At 38.2% G+C, this 22,270-nt stretch overlaps 1 protein-coding gene across 1 annotated transcript in view; it reads right to left on the minus strand.

Annotated features, from left to right (window-relative positions):
• Nucleotides 1–8,521: 8,521 nt before the first annotated feature.
• The window catches only part of LRRC7 (leucine rich repeat containing 7), a 98,851-nt gene continuing 85,102 nt past the window's right edge, over nt 8,522–22,270 (minus strand). The window contains exons 21-24 of the mRNA XM_085306359.1: nt 21,420–21,638; nt 18,245–18,337; nt 16,082–16,156; nt 8,522–8,655 (exon numbers count right to left, since the gene is read on the minus strand). Coding sequence (XP_085162485.1) covers nt 8,548–8,655; nt 16,082–16,156; nt 18,245–18,337; nt 21,420–21,638 — 495 coding nt within the window. The 3' untranslated portion in view covers nt 8,522–8,547. The remainder of the gene's footprint in view (nt 8,656–16,081; nt 16,157–18,244; nt 18,338–21,419; nt 21,639–22,270) is intronic.

The raw sequence follows: 22,270 nt of genomic DNA on the forward strand, positions 1-22,270 counted from the left end.
ATAAGGTAAAATATGTGGAATGAAAGCATTTTTCTTTTTCTTTGCCTGTCCTTTATGTATCAAGGCAAAATTTAATACAGTTCCAACTTATACTTTCCAGTGTTTGAGTATGTCCAAAATTAACATTAAAATACACTCGCTCATTCCCAGGATCTTCAGCTTTAGTGCGCACCTTTCAGCAAGTGTGTGGATAGTGGATGTACTTCACTTGCAGCAGCCCTGGAAGGCGGCCCCTGGAACTGGCCAGTACAGCTAGAGACATCGGAGCGCTGCGTGCCTGGTATTTAACGGGGTCTAGAAAGTAAGTGAGAGATTCTTGGGGGTGAGGAGGAAGGAAAAGAGGTAAGGAAGGGCTTTCCCGTTAAACACACACCATAGCGTATTTGTGCAGAAAGAATGATGGTCAGAAGCTGAAGTTGTCCCTGTTCAGATCTGAACAACAGTCAAGAGATGTTCCGCAGTTATCTGGATTATTGAACTGCTGCTGCTTTCCTCCCTCTGACCCTTCTCTTTGTTTCCTCCTCTTACATCTGCCCACACTTGTATCTGCCCACAGCCCCAGAGCTGCAAATGCTAAGTCGTCTCTCTTCATGTGCTCGCAGTCACTTCATTTTCATGTTTGGTGTCTCACCAGAAGTTGCATGCTGAGCAAGTGGAGTGCTCAGCTTTCAGTCTATTTCTGACTTACCTGGCAATTAAAACGAGTCTCTCTCTCAAATATTGCTTTGTTTGTCAGTAGACAGAACAAATGTTTCTGAATCTGTAACTTAAAAATAAGTCAGTTATGATAAAGGTATGATTATCAGGTATCTGGAATAGTTTTAGAGACAGCTAGATAACAAACGTCTCATTTTCCTTACAGAACAGTTTTTCGAAAACTCAGATTCTTTCCAGTAGTAAAAGATGACAAAATTAATTACAATAATGTGACATTTTATTATTTATACAATAAAGAGACTTTTTAATGTTATTCAAAACACTTTTTAAATACTGAAAAAGTTGGGTACACCAAAGCCGAAAAATGGCTCTGCTATACACTGCACAGCATTGGTTTAGTCCCTGTATTTGTTTTATGTACAGAAGCATCTGCAAAATGCATTCTAAACACAATATGCACCTTACGGATTAGTGTCATACATGAAATAAAACTGGAAGGATACACCCTGCATGTGCAAATTAACTAACAATATAATTGATTTCACTGAATCAATAGATTTAAAATATAATTTTGAAGTACCTTTTTGCACATAAAATGAAGCAGCTTTCAAGTTCAGTAAGTCTTTATACTGCAAAAAAACATTAAGTACATTCACAATCTATGTTAATAAAGTAGTAAATATTTCTTCATTCAGCTTTATTTACATTGATATTGTAATTAAACTGAAAAGTACAGTTAATCATTTGTAATATAGCAATCTTTTAACACATACAAAAATGACCATTTTCTGTATATAATTTAAGCTCAAAATCACAATTATCTCAAAATATTAATTACAATACAGCCATTTCCATCATAATTAAACATGTCTTTTATAAAATGGTAAAATTTTTAATAAAGTAAGCTGTTGGTTTTGAACTGGATACAGTACTCACAAGTAGAAAACAACTGATAAGAGTGTTTGTTCTGACCAGGGTTTCAGAGTAAAGCCACATATGCTAGCAAAGAGACATAAAAGGCCCCAATTTATAAAGATGAAGCCTCTTGTGCTGCAGGGCTGTGGCTTGGTTGGTAGTGCTGCAGAAAAAGCCTTGCAAGGGCCATGTCAATTATGTATATAATGAAATGATGCAGATTCAGTTCTAGAATATCCGTCGAATTGTCCAGTAAGAGGATTTACAAAGGTTTTTTTCTAAGTGGAAACTATTTAAATTTTATGATTAGCAACTGCTTCTGAAATYTGCTTTTGCAATGAAAATTCACTTAGCCAATCCAAATTGAAAACGAGTTGTGAAAAGGAGCTCTGGTTTCCTTGCCTGGCCTCTGGGTGTCACTGTTGTGCTGCACACACGTGGCTTAATGCCATTGATTACACATGCCAAAACTGAAGTTGTTAAACAAAACAAAAACCACCAATTAATTCATATCCTATCCAAACTACTCGCCTGAAAGTTGTATCATTACGTTTGTATTTCACGCATACTAACAAGACAGTGAAATAAATCCTTAAATCTAATTGACTGAAAATAAAATCTGACTCTTTTTACATGTGCTTAAAATTAAATTTGCGACAGCAAAGACTGGAAGAACACTGAAGCAGGATGATGAGTACAGTRCTCAAGAGTCCGTGGGTGTTGCACTCAAACTTTAGATAAAAAAATCTTATTTTCATTTGGAAATTCAAAATGTAGAATCCCACCAGTTAAAAACAAAACAAAMCAAAACAAACCCTCACTGCTAAGCTACAGAGCAAATCTGCAGCCCATACTTGAGGCTTAGAATTTTCATGCACCTGTTTATGAATTTTGGCAAACTGACACGTTAGCTCTTGTCTTAGTTGTACATGGCTTGCCTGGTTGCGCGCGCGTGAGAGGCCCATGCTAGGGTTGAACACAGAGCCTAGGGTGCTCCTAAGCTTAACTTTCTTTTAAGAGGATGGGCAGCATACGCAACGAGCTCTAACCCTAGTCCTATCACTGTTACGGTCCCCAGGAATAAATGCACATAACGCCCAACAACCATAGTATTAATCCCTGTGTCAGCTCTTGAGACCAAATCCTGCATGTGAACAGATGATTGAAAAATAYGGTTTGTCATTTATATTTTCTTTGCATTTACTGTTGCATATATCTCTAGCAGATATATATTATATATAAATATATATATACACATATATATAAATATGTATATTTTTTTGATTGCATAAGGTAATTAAAAGGCTATGATACAAGCCAGAGTGGTTTAACCAAGAAGAGAGACTTTATGTTCAAAGTGCTTGTGACATACCACTTACCATCAAAAGCAAATCAATTTTCTGAATGTTTCATAGTCTGATTGTTTTAGTTGTATTTTTTCAGTCATGGAGATTAGCAGTTTTCTGTAAYATCAGAGATTTAACTTTTTAGATATAGAAATACCTATGTATGTGAGCTAAACATAATTACATAGCCATTACAGCACCTTTTCTAAGGTCTTTTCATTCATGTTCAAAAAAAATCTCTACCCTATAAAAACATCAATAGTCTTTACAACAGAGTCGGCCCAATAACTAGTTGGAAAGCATTGGTTTAGCTGTCCCATGGAYGTTCAGCACTCAGCTTTGGGATAGTATTGTCCTTACCAGTTACCTGCGCTGAGACGCTGTCAAGAAACGGAATTCCTCAGCCTGCACACAGTCACTACCTCAGGATCTACTGTAGACCCATAAAAATAAGCGCAGACATGGACATGTTAAAAATATATTGGAAAAAAAACGTCAAAGCAGATAWGAGGTTAAATATTGCTTTTACAAACAACTACCTTTTTTAAAAAAATCATAATTAACATCCTGCTCAAGTCTGCAAACTTTGAAAGGGAAAAATAATTAAATTATTGTGACTAGAGGGTCCTGTAGAGTTCCTGTGGTCTTAATGTTTTTCTCAAAATAAGAAAAACATTTTAGAGACAGGATTTTTTTTTTTTTTAATTGCAACTGCCCTATAATAAGACTGGGGAAAAAAAACAAAAAACAACAAAAAAACCCATGTTGCTAAGAGCCTGGCCACTGGATTTTAGATACAGCTGGAACTCAAAGAATCAGGAGTCACTTCAATTAATTTAGATTATGTGACACTGATTGTAGTACAGCAGCATGAACTTTGATACTGACCATTTAGTGCCTTAAAATGTGTTGCAAAATGGGGAGGGGATAAAGGATTTACAATAAAGGCTTGCTTTTTTTTTTTTTTTTTTTTTTTATCGCTCCTTCTGAGGCGCATTAGGTAAGTGTTTATTGCAGAGGAGCACGTCCACGGCTAACAGAACTATTGCCATGGGATCAGATACCTTAGAGCTAAATTCTAACAGGACGCTAAGCCTGAAGAGGGGAGCAGTTCTGGTGGCACTTTGGACTTTCTGATAGTATTTTTAACACAGCATGTTTCAGTTGTTATTAAAATCTCCATGAGAAGCTTTAAAAAAATTAGTTAATGATGTGGGAGACCATATGGTATAATTGGGAATATTATATAGTCTAGAGAAAGGAAACCATAATTTTGAGACTGCTTGCTTGGATTAAAATTCACACACACATGCAAAACTGAACATGCACATGGAATTCACCCAGGGTAAAATGCCATCTACATACTACTTGTCTGCCACCGGCATTTGTCCTGTAACCATATTTAATAGGAAAGCGCAGCCAAGGCCTGCACATAACATAGCAGCCTAACTGCRAGCCTTGTTGGGCATTATTGTGCATGTAAGGCTACTGAAGGTGCGAGTTACTTGAAGGACTAATGTAAAAGCCTCAACAGGCCCATTAAAGTGCCTCTTAATTGCTTGCAGTATTAGCACGCTCCAAACGTCACTTAGAGTAATCTGAATAAAAATAAGGCCCTCCCCTCCCCAAAAAAGTGCCTACAGTAATAAAGCTTTAACATCACCACCACTTTCCAAAAATACCTTAAGTTGAGAGTTTAATCTTGTTTACTGCCCCCTCCCCGCCCCCAGGAGTCCCTGGGTGTTCTGGCTAAGGACTTAAATGTGACATTCTCCTACACTAACTAATTTAATTTTATTCTAATTTCTGTTTCATTATGATCCATTAATAAAAGCAAGCAATCTTGAAATAGAGTTCTGCACACAGCCACAACTGATTATGCCATTGCACTTTGTATCTAATAAAGGTAGCATGCAGAAAAACAAAATACTATATTCAAAAGCACTAAAGAAAGATCACTGGTCTTTTTAATTCACCAGTTCTTACCTATATGTTGTGTCTTGGTTATAGGTCCAGAGGCAGAACCCTTGTCATCCTTCTCATTTCTGTACCAATTCCTTAGCACATTTTTAGTGCTACATAAGTAATACATATTTAATGATGGAATATGCCTCAAGACTCTCTGTCTTGTAGTTTTGCTTGGGGGAGAGATGGTTGGATGCATCATATTCTGTAGGATCACGTTAGACAATGTTATAGCATGAGGYAAAACTGTATTAGCAATTATTTACTCCATTTTCTTGCTTGAAGCAGAAGTCACAGGAATTATTTCTGTGCTAGGGAGCTCAGTTACAACAAAATGCCTGTGGTGTGAGCAAGAGCGTATATGTGCATATACACTGCAGAACCGTATATGTGAGCGGGTGGATTCACATTTGTAAGCACGATTTTTCTGCATGGAAAGACAGAAGCTGTTCTAGAGAGGAATTTAGGCATAATAGGCATAAATGCCTATTAAGGGACCTAAACTCTCATTTAATATAATTAACCAAGAAAGAAATGTGTAGGTGTCTTAATTTTTTTCTTTTTTTTTTTTTTGAACACGATGCTCAGTAAACACTCAGTGAAGATTTAAGAATGGAAATTGTGGCCTCTGAAATGCCATGAATGTTAAAAACATTGCAGAGGGGCTCTGCCAGAAACTCCATGATTTGAAGGGGGTCTGTGCTGAAGGTACATAGTGAAATTACATACTTACAATCGGAAAAAAAAATGGGCAAATAATGATCCTAAACCAAATCATGTGAATTTACCAAGACTTTTTATGCTCGGARTATCAAGAAGATTTTAATTTACTGGAATGTATTCATTATTTAAAGTTATTTTCTGGATATAATCATTTATTTAAATTGTAAATTTTAGGATTAGCATTAGTTATGGCTGACTCTGGGGCTGTTTTGACACTCAAGTGGTACAGGAGCACTTCYAGTAAGAATACTTGCATGTATAAAGTAAAAATTCGTATTATGTGGGAACCTGCTTAGTCAGCTTGGAGTTTGTTTCATAAATATTTATACCAATAAACTTAATCATTCATGTTGATTGGKGAAAAAAGAGAGAGGCAAACAACCACAGAGTAGGAAACCTGCATACAAATTCAAGTGTCACTTTCTGAACGACTGCTAAGTACCTTTGAGGATCTGAGCCAAGGGCTGCAGTTCTGTATTTTTCTCATTTCACCGCCACACTGGCTTCAATGCCTCCGGCTGTCACTTGGTGAAGTCCTGACTCCACATTTCCACAGTTGCCGTATAATAAAAAAAAGGGGAGGGGGGGATCCAAACATGATTAAAAGTTGATGCTTCAAAATACCATTAGAGTATAGTTCCTACTTTAGCTGTTCAATGACTCATTTGTATGTAGGGAGCTCTTTAGCTCCTTTTCTGTCTGCACAGCTCTCTTCATAGTAACACTCTTTCCTTCCTAAACTTAACAGGCCTTTCCTTGAAGCCCAGGCACTACCAAAGAGGTTTTAAGAAAGAAAGACTGAGCCACCTGGGGAGGCGGGTGTCCATCTGGAAACCTAGCTAACAGGTAAGAGCAGCCAGGGGTGGGGAGGGCAAGGTGTCCATTTTCCTTGGGCTGGTGCGCAGGAGGAGAGCCAAGGTCCCCTTGTGGCCAGGCCAGTTTCTAACAGCAACCAGACGCGAATGCCTAGAGAAAAGCGTATCAAAAGAGCAAGGATTCGGGGTCTACCAGTCTGGTGGTCCCACTCTCTCCCCTCCCAGCCTCCCGTGTTTTGCAGTTTAGGGACTCAGGCCAGAGCAGCTGCTGTGCATGTAATAACCTCAGCAGAGTTCTCTTCTGTGAATTTGCGCAGTTTCCCTTTGGATCTGATGTAAACCTCAAGACATCCAAAACATCCTGTGTAGGAACTCCAAGTATTAGCACGTTCTACTAATGTAAGGGAAAAAATGAAATACAGAGAAATGCTGACAGCATCTTCTACAGCTCCTATCCTTCTACCTACTATATAAACAGGGCTGTAGGAAGATTTCACCATGAGTATTTATACTGCCAGGTCCATTTAGCAGACAGGGCATTATATACAGTGGCACTATTTTATTTTGAAGTAATGTTAGTTTAATTTGAAATATAATTACCTCAGTCAGGGTGCCCTTGATGGGAAGAGAGAAAAGTTTTAAAAAATTCTGGAGGCTCCTGTAAGCAGAAGAGTAAAACGAGTCACAGGCTGGGTCCGTGTGACATAGCTACATTCATCTGACCTGGGTTTTTAATTGTGCTCTAATCCAGTTGAAAAAGCTGTGACTGAGCCTGGCCCCACTGTGGTCCTCACGGGGAGCAGGTTATTGCTTTCCCTGGAGTCCATTGCTGCTCAAGCCAGTGGAAACAGGATCCTGTGAAAAAATCTTGTGGGAGGCTGTCTTGCTTTCTCCTTCTTGCTGTCAGTTATAAACACAATATGCACCTGCATTACTGAACCAACAGTAGTTTAGCAAAATTTTGTGCCATCAGTATTCTTCTCCACTCAAAACAGCACCGGGATTTTTACCTTAAGGTTTTAAAATAGCATACTTCAGTGGGAAAGCTTTGCATGTGCTCTCTCAATGTCATTCATCTGTTCCCCCTGTGATGTGTTGTACCTTAGATTAAATCTACTCCCATTCATTTTAATGAGACTGTCACTCAGATAAATGGCTGTTATAAATGTTAAAGCCTTACCGATAGTGAATATAGCAGGGGAATATAGCAGGGGATAACACAGCCTGGACCAGAATAAAAACACTAAACAACATAAGGCTGGGAGAATGGAAAATGCAAGTAAAGGGCCTACAACTRTAGATTAAAAAGTCAAAAAAATAAAAATAGCATCAATGAAAGATTTTTTCCTGCCACCCATCACATAACTTCTTCCTTCCATTTATAAACTGCATCTGTCTAAACATACTATTTGCATTTAATGTGTTCACATGGAATCAACTGAAACTATCAGACAAAAATAAGTTAATATATTTTCATAGAGGTTGTTTATATTTAGGTCCCAGAGTTGACAGTATAATTTATTAAGTATCTCACCCTGTATAGTGACATTTTAACTAATTAGTATGGAACCAGCTATACACACTGCATATGTACAGTTATTTTCATAAGGCATATAATATCTTTGCATTGAAAATAAATCAACATCATTTAATTTAATTTAATATATACTTTCTTTGAGGTGTTTATGAAAATATTTTTCTCTATATTTTTGTATGTGACATGATAGAAATATTTCATGGGAATTACAGCTTAATATATTTTATCTTTATAAAGGCATATACAACTTTGAGGCAGTGTTTCTGATGGACAGCAGAATTCCTAAAGAATTTGTATGTGCTTCTGTGTTTTGAAATTATATGAAATTGACTTTAAGAAGTAACTTGATTAAAAAAACGCACCAATGCACAGCCAGAGGCTGACAATTAAAACTAATACATAGCCACATGAACAATATATTTATATAGTTAATATTTTTTTCAAGATGATCAGTACTAACATATAGTATTATACATTTGGCACTACTGTTTGCCATTGGTCCAGCAATTGGCAAAAAATTGTTTCCTATGTATAAATCTGTTTGAGCATTAGATCTGGCTAGACATATTTACTATTTATAAAAAAATATTTAGACAGTAAGCTCACGCTGAATAACTAGGTCTACTGTATTCTGGAAACTCTTCAGTAGTAGTACAGCTTTTTCATGTTCCATATGTACAAAACTGTGTCCATTTGCCTGTAACACAAAAAAGAAGAAAAATCAGATAGATAAGATTCTATTTAAWATCTTCATTTTGGGAGCAAAAAGGGATATATGACAATGGAGTCAAAGAATCATGATGTGTTAAAATAGAAAAGGGGCATAGCAGTATTTTTGATTACTTATGCTCTGTGGAAATGCAGTTCCTTATCTTGAACAACATAGGTATAAAATAAGTAACAGTCATGTAATGATTTCCTGCAGTCAGGGCAACTGATTGGGCCATTAAGAGTATACATTTCTTTCTTCCTTCATTGGATAGATGCTGCAGCACACAGAATATACGAAGTCAGAGAATAAGTAAATCTGTTTCAGAGATTTTCAAGGAAGGCAGAAATGATATAACTGAAAACACATTATGATTGTCATCTAAGGTGGCAGGTAACAGGCATGCAGCTAACACTTGAGAAAAAGTGGCRAATGTACATGGAATGCTTTGAAGACCTCCATAAGCCCTTGCTTCGAGAAGATGCCACGTTGAAGAGTGCATGCTAACAGGACAAGAGGCAATGGCCMCACGTTGGAAAATGGGAATTCTGGTTTGGTGTAAGGAAATTCATTTTTACTATGAGGGTGGTTGAATACTGGCACAGGCTGCCCAGAGAGGTGGTGCAGTCCCATCCCCACGGATGCTCAGCGTGGACCTGGGCAAGTCCCTGCCCAAGCTGAGCTAATTAGTCCTGCTTTGAGCAGGGGTTGGGCTAGATGATCTCTGGGCGTCCTTTCCAACCTAAATTGTTCGTGATTCTATGATATTCCACGTATCTTTGGAAAAAACACTAACTCTGGAACAGAGCTCAAACACTATGAAGCTCAAAGAAGGCTAACGCTTCCCAATGCGCTGCTGACTGCAAACGCAGACACAGGCTCATCTCATATGCAGATATGCTGCATATACAAGGAGGAAAAATTTTACTGAATGAACTGTTCTGCTTTAGTGCTGATTAAAATCTTTCTGCAACTTCTCTGTTAAAAAGCTATTTCGACATCTTAACTGATAAACCTAAATTGCCTTTTTGAGAAGCACAAATAGTTGAATGTTAAACAGAATGCCTGCGTATGACTGACCAAGGGTGACCACAGATTACCAGCAGCGTACTGAGTGGGCCRAATCAACCAAAGTCTAAGATCCACCAACATACAGAGGAAAGGACAGCCCTTGGAAGTGCTTACGTACCGACCCAAGAGAACGAGAACTACAGACACCTGCCATTCAAGCATCTGTGAAAGCCTCCAGATTACTACTTCGGTGCTGCCTAATTCCTCAGACCCCAGCAGAGTCCTGTAACTTCCTTTCCCTGGGGAGCCCATAACATCTTTGGTTTGCATCTGTCCTGGCGGGAGTTAGGCAGTATTTGCAATCGACCTTTTCCAGAATTGTTACAGAGGAAATACGAACTAAGTACATCACAGACTATCACCAGCGTATGCTGTTGGATCYTTTAGGATCAAAGTGCTTTAATGAACCAGCAAGACTTTTCTGTATTTCACAAGCTGAGGAAAGACCCTTCTCCTGGCTGGATACAAGCCACAGCTGTGTTTCACTGGATCTGTAAGGATCAGGATGCATTCAGTCCTGAGGACACACACTAGTCTTCCACCCAAAAAAGGCACCTGCAAAAGCATGTGCCTAAGAATTGTAGTTTCACAGTTAGCTAGGTAACTCTATGCAGGGAAAATAAAACCTTTTAAATGTTAAAGCATCCCTCTCTCTTTTACCAAAACTGCTTGGAGAGACACAAATACATGATAGAAGCATTACTGTTCCTCCTGAAAACACCCTGCTAAAGAGATTCTTCAGTGTAAATGTTTTAAAAATTTCCCCTTGGAGCCTTGGCCTGATACTATTCTTACTGCATATCACTTCTTGAATAAACTGAATTTATCACACATGGACAAACACACTTGGATGTCCCACTAATGGTAATAAACAAACATGGTAATAAATAAAGCAGCCAACAAATAACACTGGGAAGAAAAGCATCAGGGAGACATGCTAGAAGTGAAAATCTGTAGCACAGATGTTGTAGAGGACCAGTAAAAACCTGATCACTAGGGCAGACTGTGAAGATAAGAGTGGGATCGGGCTGAGGAAACCGAGGAAGATAGTTCCTACATCAGAACCCCAGCAGAAACTTAAGTCACAAGATAATGCACCTGTGGAAAGACACAGGTCTTTCCTGTGTCAGACACAGGAAAGTGCAGACAGCTACAAAACCAAAGAATAAAGATTACAGGAGAGGATGAGCCTATTTCTAATGTCTGAAACTGCTTATATAGTAACAAATATTATAAATCRGTGATGACAGATATGGTATCATCTCATAATATGACTACAAATAGAGATGACGACAGTAGGTGAAAATGGAGATGAAGAAGTGGAGATCAAGTGAAGCTAGTGAGTATTAATACTCCTAAGTTCTCAATGCCTTGGGACCTGGATAGTTCTAGCTAAAGACATTGCTCATATTTAAGAAACAAAATAATCTTCATCCCTTCACATCCCTGCTTTTCTCACGTTAATTCCTTCATGACATTTATGACTTTCGTTTTATTTGCCACAATATAAATCAATACCTGATAATAGGTATTACACATGGGTAGAAATAATTTTAAATAAAAGGAAAATAAATGTGTGCAAAGTACYCTTCAATTACAGAGAGCTTTTCAAAATCACAGGGCTATGCAAATACCAGGTGGTTCAGAGAGGGTGAAAGCTGGACTCTGCCATCTCTAAAGGTTGGCCAGCAGGACCGAGTACATCAGGACTGGGACACCAGACCTAGAGAAGGAGTGTTTTAAATGATCTCTGACTCCTTCAGAGGGAACAGGAGGAGATCTGTGACTTGGGGCCTGCTCGCGGTGCTACTCAGCATCACTGCTCAGATTTTGCAGTTGTAGTTCAAACCWTACACAGGGTTCAAGCCCTCAGACAGTTTCTTCCTAATATAAGGATTTCCTGTATTTTCTATACACATACGTAGACAAATCTCAAAATGATGAACATGTAGTTCAAAGGCTGAAGCAAAACAGATATGATACATTTTCTCTGTTAATGTGGCTCTTAAATGTAAAACATGCTATGTAAAACATGGGCAAACATGCTATGAAAGAAAATGAGAGATACATTGTTAATCCCATTTTTGTTCCATATTACACCCTACTGAAGAGGTTTTTAAGTCAGGAAATAAATCTGATTCTGAGAACACTGTTACTAAGTAGGCACAAGTTTGGGAATATATAAGTAAGTGGGCTGCATGAATCATTTTGCATTAATTTGCAAGGTAATCAGTGACTCCTGATAAATTTAAATAACTAAAATTTCCAATCAGGTTTTGGAAGGCTACATATATTAAACACATTGCAATTTCATAAAACTCTGAAGTCACAGATTCTATTCCTTTGAATTCCTTTGGATGATATTTTGATTAAGGTATTTTGCATTGCAAGGCAAATGAAGGACAGTCTAGTATCACTGGTGTAGCCCTACTTTAATAATGTTTAAGCATATGGTGTAGTAAAAAGTAAATTTCTGATAAAATTAACTCATTTCTGTCTGTACTAACGGTTTCAATCAATTAATGAAACTCATTGAAAACAGTGAAAAATAAAACATTCAACARTCTTCATATATATAATGTGATGACAAAATCTGCAGAGTAAAAATTCTGTTACCTAAAGAATAGAGCAATACCTTAAATATGATTACATAAATATAGGTAAATGGTCCTATTTCAGGAGCACAAGCTGAAACACGGGAAATTCCAAGTAAATACAAGGAAMAATGTTTTCCCCATGAGGGTGATCAAACTCTGGAGCAGGGGCCTGGAGTGGCTGTGGGATCTCCACCCTTGGAGAGGTGCAAAATTTGACTGGACARGGTCCTGGGCAGCCTGCTCCACTGGACTTGTTTTGAGCAGGGGTTGGACTAGCAAGTTTCAGAGCTCATTTCCAACCTGAATTATTCTGTGGTTCTTTGCTCCTTTCTTAGGTCAGCTGGAATTTTCACATGGACRAATTAATACCAATCTATCCCAATCTAGATCTTCAAATATACAATAYTCAATATATCTTAGAGCAGGAACTTGTGCAACAGGCTGATTCGGAACAGGCCTGGCCTCTCTGGGACCAAGGTCTTCATCCTTCTGATGCCTGCTCAGATTTGAAAGACTTAGATGTCTTAGACACCGTCACCTGGCTGCTTTAAAACTGTCCTGAAAGTGATTTTACTCTCAGCTGAAGAGAGCATCCTTTGTACTTCAAACTTAAAGGAAACAACCTATTATGATTAATATGAAAGACAACTCAGATACTTAAGTACCTAATTTAGAGCAGAACAGCTCAACATGTTTCAAAGTAATCAGGCATGGTTTTAGTTCTCAGTTACTTCTAAAATTCTCATCTCTGTCAAATACAATGTGAGGCAAATCAGTGAATTTACTGCATTTACTGATTCACATATGCTTAAGATAATGAATCTACTGATTTATTTCCAACTCATTTTTAGAACRCTATCCTGACTATAAGATTCAGTTACTTCAAGTACACAAAAAGATCTTATAAAATTGCAGTTTTATGTAATTTTTCTGTCCCTGATGAGATACAAAAACTTTCATCTGTATTAAGGCAAAGAGGCTGTATTTAGTCTGGTCTGCAAGCTCACTGAGACACATGAACTGGGATCTCTCACCTTGTACATCGTTACCAATAGTGAGAGTCCCGAAAGTTAAACTGCTTCTTCTACAGCTCCGCTAGTCTTCAGAGGGGCTGTACAGACTTACTCTTCCTTTATTRATTATTTAACTTCACTGATTCGGTTTGCTAAAATAAGACACTGCACTTGTTCGTTGTGCCTTTCCAGCTGGTGCTGGTAGTGAAACAGCAGGCTGTCCAGGGGAAACCCGGCTTTGGGCTGCACCACGAACCAAATCGTGCTGCGAGGCCTCGTGCCCCGAAGGCGTGATGAGTATTTGCCTCTCCTCTGTTTCCTTCTGGACAATAAAGTGATCATGTGAACGCCGTGTCTGTCTCCAGGTAAGATTGGAATTATGACTATAATAGATAAGGTTAGTAGGTAAACCAGCTGTGTTGTTCTTCAGCAGGAGCAGCAAGGATGGCATTAGAGAAGCAGAATTAARTTTCAAAACTTTCAGGAAAAATAATACTTAATTGCATCCTATTTTTAAATGAACAAACTTTGGCTTCGCTGTATTTCATTTTATCATCAAAGTACTGTTTCTTACTGTGCAAAATAAGGACTGAAAACTAGGTAAATGGAAAAGATTAAAATAATTTCATATGGAAAACATGAATTATGTTCAAATGGTTATACTGTTTTACAGCTTGTACTCCTTTCCATCCCCATTTATCCACTTGTTCTGAATTTAAATAGCGGGAGGTCAAACTTGTAATAAAAACATACCAAGACATTGTGAATCATGAGGCCCAGAAAGCTACTGCATTTCTTCCCTTACTAGGTTGGACTTCAGGGAATACAAGGGAAGTTATTACAGGGATGGCGCATGCTAATAGTGCAGTTAAGAGGAAATCATCGTTAATGCTCTGAACTGGGAGTGCTTTTCAGTAAGTGCCCTCTGGTATGACATCAGGAGAAATCATTAGACATAGCAGCAGCCATGAAATAAATGGAGGTCAAAAGTGTGTATYTTAGATAATGACATGATAGTACAGACATACAATGGTCCTGTTCTTGTATATAATAATATAAACCTCAATTAGTTCTATTAAGAATATTCTTACAGTGTATGTCCATTCCTTGCCACTGCAGACAACATTCTTACMATATTTTGCTTTTACTTTTTTAATATATTTGTCTCTTACCTATTTTTGTTTCTGTTACTAAGCCTACTTTTCAATATCACATTTTGACTATTCTGAATATCTCTAGTCCACTTTGTACTTCAGTTAGCTTGGCTATTTTCTTTATTTAATTTGTTTTTGAATATACTAGCAACTGAACATAAGCTGTCTATTATAAACTTTAGAGAGGATAAARTAATTTCACAGAGAAATATCTAATGCAAAGAGATAAAGAGAAATGAAGGSCTAACTACAAACAAGCCAAACAGAATATTTGCTGGTGGGAGACAAGCTAAAAACACTGAAGTGTAGGAGAAGGAGAGGGAGGGAAGAGAGAAGAAAAGAGAAGGAGAGGAGAGATCTTACTGCAGATGTTGGCAAATGCCCTTGGTATGCTAACATTTCCTTCRTGTAACTAATTAAAATAGTTATCCTCCAACCCTTGATCAGTCTGCATGGCTTTAAAAAGTCTTTCAGACAATTGTAATGACTCTCTTCCACTTGTCAAAAGTAATACTATTTGTTGCCAGTGGGAATACATTTTCTAGGCTTAAAAATACCTTGCAGGCTATGGCCAAGAACCCTTCCTTGTATGGACAGCCATTATTTTCTGTGAAAGAAATTTTTGAAAGGTGTATTCAGGAACAGCTTGTCTTTCTTCTATCTGGATTAGAACGCAACACTTAGATTTAAAATGTTTATTTGAATACAAAAAATATTTGTTTCAGAAATGTAAAAGAAAACAAAAAGTAGAGATTTCTCAGTAAGTTATTCAACTGCACCTATGATCCAGTAGAAGGGGTATTTTTCAAGCGAGAGCATTCAAAAATGTTCAGGTAGTGAAGGACAGGCAAAAATAATGCAAGTCACTTTTCTCTGTGAAAATGTGAATACATAGTTCCTTACACTGGTGTCATATCAGCTGCAAAGATAAAAATTATAAACATGTCTTGCTTTGTCATGCACTTACACTTGTGAAACTGCTTGTGAAATCTCCATTCTCCCTGCACTTTCTTATGCTGTTAGTGTTGAAAAGGTGGAGATGATGCAAAGAACACTTACTTTAGAGTTTAAAAATAAGACTGCATCACCTGGATCATTCCTGYGACAGATTTTAAGCAGGAACCATTCCTTGAAGTGCCATTCCCTTGCAGAAGGGTGGTGTGTGCACRAATTTTACTTTCTTCCCCCTGGGCTTTAGTCAGCATTCACAGGGAAGGAACAGAAACTACCAAGCAAAATTTAGGAGAGTTTGACTCCTTGTTGTGTTATACTCCCTCTGTTCTTAGCATATTCTCTGGGTTTAACTCAGTTTCCAACTGGTGGGGGTGGTTCTCAGACAGCACACCCTTGTGCCTCCTTTTCCATACCTCCATTTMGTTTTCTAACAGCTTTATTCTTTCCTTCTGAGCTTTCAAAAGTACCACAACTAAGATTGTTAGTTTTGATCAGCATCAAAATAAAGTACCATAATAAAAGAAACAGTAGTTAGCTTACACTGAAAACAGTATCACTGTACTTGTAAGATGCAAAGATTTGCTTTATAACTCCATTCAGTTAAAACAGTTAAACTGATCCATACCTTGAGGATCTTATCACCAGGCTGGAGCAGGCTGGATGCTGGTCCGTCAGGCTGAACCCTAGTAACAAAGATACCCTATAAGTCAGAAGTAACAGAGGTTAGGATGCTATCACCAAGAACTAGTTCCCAAAATACAGGTGTCTCCCTACTTGGTGGTCTGGAGGCTTTATATCTGGTAATGCTCTAAATATTAATCAATTTTTTTTAAATCTGTAACRAGCCAAACAGCAGTACCAGTTTGTAGCAGCTCTCCATGACCTTCAGCTTGTTATCTCCTGATAAAAATATAATTGTGGTTCATTTGAAACTAAGAGGCCATTTCACAAAATAATGTGTAATTTGAATAGTTTCTGGCAACTAGAAACTAAGCAAGAGAAACACAGTTATCAGGAGGAAAATGAAAATGGGGCAATCACTAATTAACTACAGTAATGCATGCCATAATCTTTGTTTACTTCCTCTAGGAACAAACCTATGTATTCTGAAAAGCAGTCTTTTTGATATTCAGTCTCATTGTTTGTAAGATCTTTTAATCCTATGTCTGAGGAGTAAATGTCTTTAAAAGAAAACAAATTTATGAAATGAGAAAGAATATATTTAAAATCCATTTTTAGAATTTCAGTTAAATATGTTAATAACATGTAAAAACAGAGATTGAGTTTCTGAGTGATGAAACATTTCCGATACAGTTCTTGCCCTATACTTCTGTCCTTAGCCCTGCAGCTCAGGGTGAATACTTTCTAGAAGGTTTTAGAACTGAGTGTGGATTAGGTTTTAGCCATTTACATTGCTCATATTGACATCAGCAGAATTCACTGGTTATCATCATCATGCAAGTCACGTGCATCTCTGAAGGATTTTATAGCCTTCTTGCGCAGAAGATAGTCTGGTATTCCTATTAACCTTATAGAAGCCAGAGCTCTTTGGGAGCATAAGGATGGGGCTCTCTCCTGCTTACATTTGGTCCGTATGCCATTAACTTGTGACATGAGTCTGCCATTCAAAATGACTGGCTATTTCTGTGCTTTTTATTGCTTTTCTGTCCCTTACTCTCATCACAATATCATCAGCTTATGTCATGGCAGGGGTACATTAATATGCAGAAGAATGCTCACTGCCATGTCCACTGATCTCATCCTGTAGACAGCAGAGCACCACATGCATGATTTAAAACCACTAAAAGTGACTGGCATGTCTGATGAGAGACAAGATCACTCTCTTACGGCTTTTGTGATATTTAAAACATGATAGAACTGAGGTAACAGTGTGGGAAGAAACACTTCAGACTAATAATACAGAAAAAACTTTATTATTTCTTTCAACAAAGCTACCCTAGCACTGCTCTCTTAGTCCACAATTTATAAAAAAAAAAATTGCATTTCTGTTATTAGCAAAATTAAGACCATCTAAAGCTGCTATCACACTGCATGTGTCACTTGTAGATACAGTCACATTTGGCTATAATTTCTTTTTAAATAAATTCATAAAATGGAAGTATAGATTATAAAATTATAGATCAAATTAAGGAAAAAGGACATGATGTTATAAAGTGTATTAGAAAGAGAACACTTACTAGTGTGCATCCTCAACGAACAAAAATGATTATGTTTTAAGGGCTAGTCATGAAAATGCCTGATGAGTATATGCATTAAAATTAACTATTCTTGAAGCTCAAAACAGGGATTTATTGACAATAAAAAGTGAAAGAAATCAAGATTATGCTAAATGGATATTTCCAAGAGTATTCTATTTTTCCARTTAGCTGGTTTTGTTGTAATTCAGGGTGGTAGGGAAATTTTTTTTCATTTGCATGCAAATCTCAAATTTTCCATGAAAGATGAAAAAATAATTTGAACTTCATGATTTGCAAAACAGTCTCAATATTTATGTTCCAGAAAACAGTCTGAAAAAATTATCTTATGTGTGGAATATAAGCCAGACACTTTGTGTGATTTCTGTTTTGATTCCTTGGTCTTTATTAACCAGAAAAACAAAAGTGAATACCACTTCTTTAAGGAAGAAAAAAAAAAAAAGCCAAATATGGGAACAAGTTCTCTCAATTATCACAGCGGAAGTGGATAAAAATTTCATTCATCCTATCCTATGTCACCATTATGTGGCATTGTAAAATAAAGACTGTTTGGTGAGAAATTCAGGACTTACCTTATCAGAAGGTTTGAATGGATTTCCTTGTCCACTTATTCCACCACTGATACTAAAACCGAGGCCAGGATTCTTCTCTATTCTCACACAAAACTAAGTTAAAATGGAAAAATATGKAAAGTTAAGTCAGTATCAACATTAAAGCCAATTCCCTAAACAGTAGCATCTTTTTCATATATTCCATTTCACCATTAATGAGATGAGTTGACCCTCCCAAAGGCTATGTTACAYAACGTAGTAAAAGCCACTAAAATATTGTTATAAACTGAGTGTTTTCATGATTTTAACGTAGTTTGATGATATCATAATATTCACAAACCTAGATGCATCTTGATACATATTTTAAATTTTAGATTTTTATAAATTCTGCTTCTATTTTCAAATACAGAAAATAAAACTGAGACGTGCAAAAAAGCAGTTCATACTGGTCAAATTTTTCACTCTCACAGGAACACTGGGATAAAGCAACATCAGTGAGAACAAAATTTGCCCCTACATAAACTTCATCTCATGCATTTAATTTTTCCCAGAAAGTGATTTACTCTTTATGGTTTATATAACAAAGAAGCCTCTCCTGAATTCCATCTCTATTGGAAATTAACTTCCCAAGGAAGGAAGCTGAGTTCTGAGTGCAAAAATCACCAAAAYCAGCAACTGTTCAAGGTGATAGACCAGGGGAATATTAAAGTGACTGCACTTTTAATCCACCTTTTTTTAAAAAAAGTACATTTTCCCCAAAGTAAAATAAACAATATTCTGTAGGTTTTATAAAATGATGAAGGCCTTTGAGTTTGTTGTTGTCTCTCTTTGATATCAGCATTTAATTAGGGGCCACTACTACTTACAATCCTCATTAATGCCTGGGACTGTAAGATGGAGCAAGGTTACAGATAACTCCAAAAAGGGGAGTGCAGTCACCATGCTGGAAGGCAGGACTGCCAAATAGAAGGCACCTGGACAAGCTTCAGGAACTTTGTTAAGGACAGCCTGCACCTGAGACATGACAGGTGTAGGCAGGAGGAGCTGGCCACGTGAGGAGCGGCTGTGCAGAGAAGGAATGAGCCCTCAGCCTTATGGATGAGAAGCTGCCCACAAACCAACAGCAAAGCTGCCAGCTGCAACCTGGGCTACATTAACAAGAACATGTCTGGCAAGCAAGGTCTCCTGGAGCGCAGTGTCTCAGGTGCAGGACCTCCAGTAAAAGACAGCCACAAACCCAGGCCATTGAAGGCTGGAAAGCCAAGAGAGGGGATGGGAGAACCTGATGTATCAGGAGGGGCTGAAGGAACTGAGCTTCTTAGGCTCAGGAAGACAATTAAGGGGGATGTAATTGCAGAGTTCTGCTGTCTGAGAGGGGTCATAGAGAAAATAAAGGCAGGCACTTCCCTGAGGAGCACAGTGAAAGGACAACAGCAAAGGACACAAGTTGTAGCTAGGATAATTCTCATAAAATAGCTGAAGTTGGCAGGGACCTCTGGAGAACACCTGGTCCAATCTCCTGCTCAGGCAGGGACACCTAGAGCAGGTTGCCCAGGACCGTGTCTGGGCAGRTTTGAGTATCTCCAAGGATGGAGGCTTCACAACCTATCTGGGCAACCTGTTCCAGTGTTCAACAACCACACAGTAAGAAGTGTTTACTACGTTCAAGTGGAATTTCCTGTGTTTCAGTTTGTGTCCATTGTCTGTCGCCCTGAAGTGGACATATTCTGACTGGACATAAGGAAACACTGATGGAGGTCAGACACTGGAACAGGCCCAGAGAGGCTGTGGCATCTCCAGCCTTGGACATTTTCAGATCTCTACTGGACACAGCCCTGAGTAACCTCATCTAACTTTGAAGTTAGCCCTGATTTGAGCTGGAGTATTTCACTAGAGACTTTCACAGGTCCCAGGCTCAATTCTTTGGAACTATGAATAAACACAAATTTTGGGAGAGCTGAACTTAGAAATTATTCTTTTTCAGAAGGAAATGATTTAAGACCAGCAAAGCAGATTTGAAAGCAGTAAGAAAGCCACATTCCTCAACTCATTTTTCAGAGCACAATACAGGTGATTTTCTGAGTGGATAAGTAGACCAAAGACGAAGCAACTTTGGTCCCAATTCAAGAAATACGTACAGTGTATGGCACTGCATGGGAAACTAAACAAATACTTTCACAGTATTTTGATAACGTTACAATCAGAGATGCTGTGGAAGGAAACCATACTTCATCACAGTCACGCTATCACAGCAGCGGTCTAGAATTAAAGCTCACAGGTCTGTGCCCTCCTGGGCACTTGTGTTGTACTGGCAGCACCCTTGTGTAGCTGTGGCTACACAAACTGAAGCTCAGAGATCTTCAAACTGTCAGCATCAGGGCCTCAGCCCTGGGAGTTACTTGGACCTAGCACCAATCACTTTTACTGGTGGCTTACTCCAGTAAATAGTGCTGAATATTGTCTTTTTGTCAGGATGACCATAAATGGCATTGGATAATTGAATATAAAATAAAAGTCACTTCAGTGCAGCTTAATGACTATTCATTGAGCCAGTCCGAACAAGTATCATGAGCCACACAAGCAACTGCTTCTGTAGCTCAGTATTATACTTAGGGACTTAATACAGACAGTTACTTATGTGGGTTGTCCAACGCGTTACAAAAGAGAAGAGTTTGCTAATGATTCTGAACCTTATTCTTCAAGTCAGGTGACTCAAACAGTTATTGAAAATATTAAGGCCAAATACAATGGGAATAGGATGACTTAATGAAGAAACTCATCAGCGCCCATTACACTGGACTCTGGGGCACTGGAGTTTCCGCTGGCCTTTCTTGGAACTGAACTGGAGCAGCCTGCACAAATCTGAGTACATCAGCATCTTGCCAAACATACTGTGCTATTAGCGCTGAGCTCGGTTCCTGGGGGATCAATAGAAATTGCTAGTTAATTTGGTGTGACCTGGGGATGCCAGCTCTGTTCAGGAACTTCAGTGCCAAATTGGCTTGCCTCCTCAGTCCAAGAGAAAATGGTGTCTGTCTGGTGCTGGGAAAGGGGAACAGACCTGCTGCCAAGGCAGCCATACGTCCCGCACGCTCTCTTGGTTATCTGCCCTTGGTTATGGCCCCAGGCTCCCTCCTAACTGCTATGTACAGGACAGAAAAAAACAGAGTGCTGTGTTATACACACACTTTCTCACCTGCTCCTGATATGCATCCGTACTTCTCTGACCCTTGGTTTGGATTAAACATCGCCCYGTCTGAGGTGCTCGAGAGCTCTGCGAAGAGGGGATCTGTATGGGAAGTGGTGGCTGAAACTGCTGAATGGTCACTTTGTTCATGTTTCCTTCGTACTGCTGCTCGCGGCTCCGATGTTGCAGACTTTGTGATCCCATTAAAGTCTGGATATGGCTACCTGCCTGTGGGTAACGTAACCCGTTAGGCCAGAAATTCAGGAAGCTGAAAAGAAGCAATTATTACAACTTACAGAGTCAAGTAAAAGCAAACCTCTTAAATCTTACCAGAGGTTTGCCTTTTGACCACAATTGGAAACAACTGTGATTAAAAGCAGCAGGGATCTGTCCATTGCATTTAGTGATCCTAGGAGGTTTAAGGAAGATTAGAGGCATACAATAGTTTTTATAAATGGAAAATGTTTTTTTTTCCCCTTTTTCATATTACATGCTTCTGCTCACAAGATTAATGAACAGAGAACATGTAATACAATAAAGTGGACTATTCATCACAGCACATTCTAAAGACTAATTATCGAATATTGGAATGCACTTTTTCTGAGGATAGTTTGGAATAAGATTTATGGCACAAAGAGAGAAACTGGCCACTGTCGCACATTGTATACAAAACACATAGTTGATTAAATTCAATATCACTGCTTTGTCCTAGGAAAAATGTGGCTTTTACAAAATCTTACATTTCATAATATGTTACTAATCAAGTTACCAAATTTCTATGCTAATTTCTTGCAATTTGAAACTCAATTATTTTTCATATGTAAGTGAAATATCAAATTTACATTGGTGAGGGTCTTTTC

This window comes from Rhea americana, unplaced genomic scaffold (genome assembly GCF_003343005.1).
Source record: "Rhea americana isolate MKP2758 unplaced genomic scaffold, rheAme1 scaffold_239, whole genome shotgun sequence".
Taxonomy (NCBI): Eukaryota; Metazoa; Chordata; class Aves; order Rheiformes; family Rheidae; genus Rhea; species Rhea americana.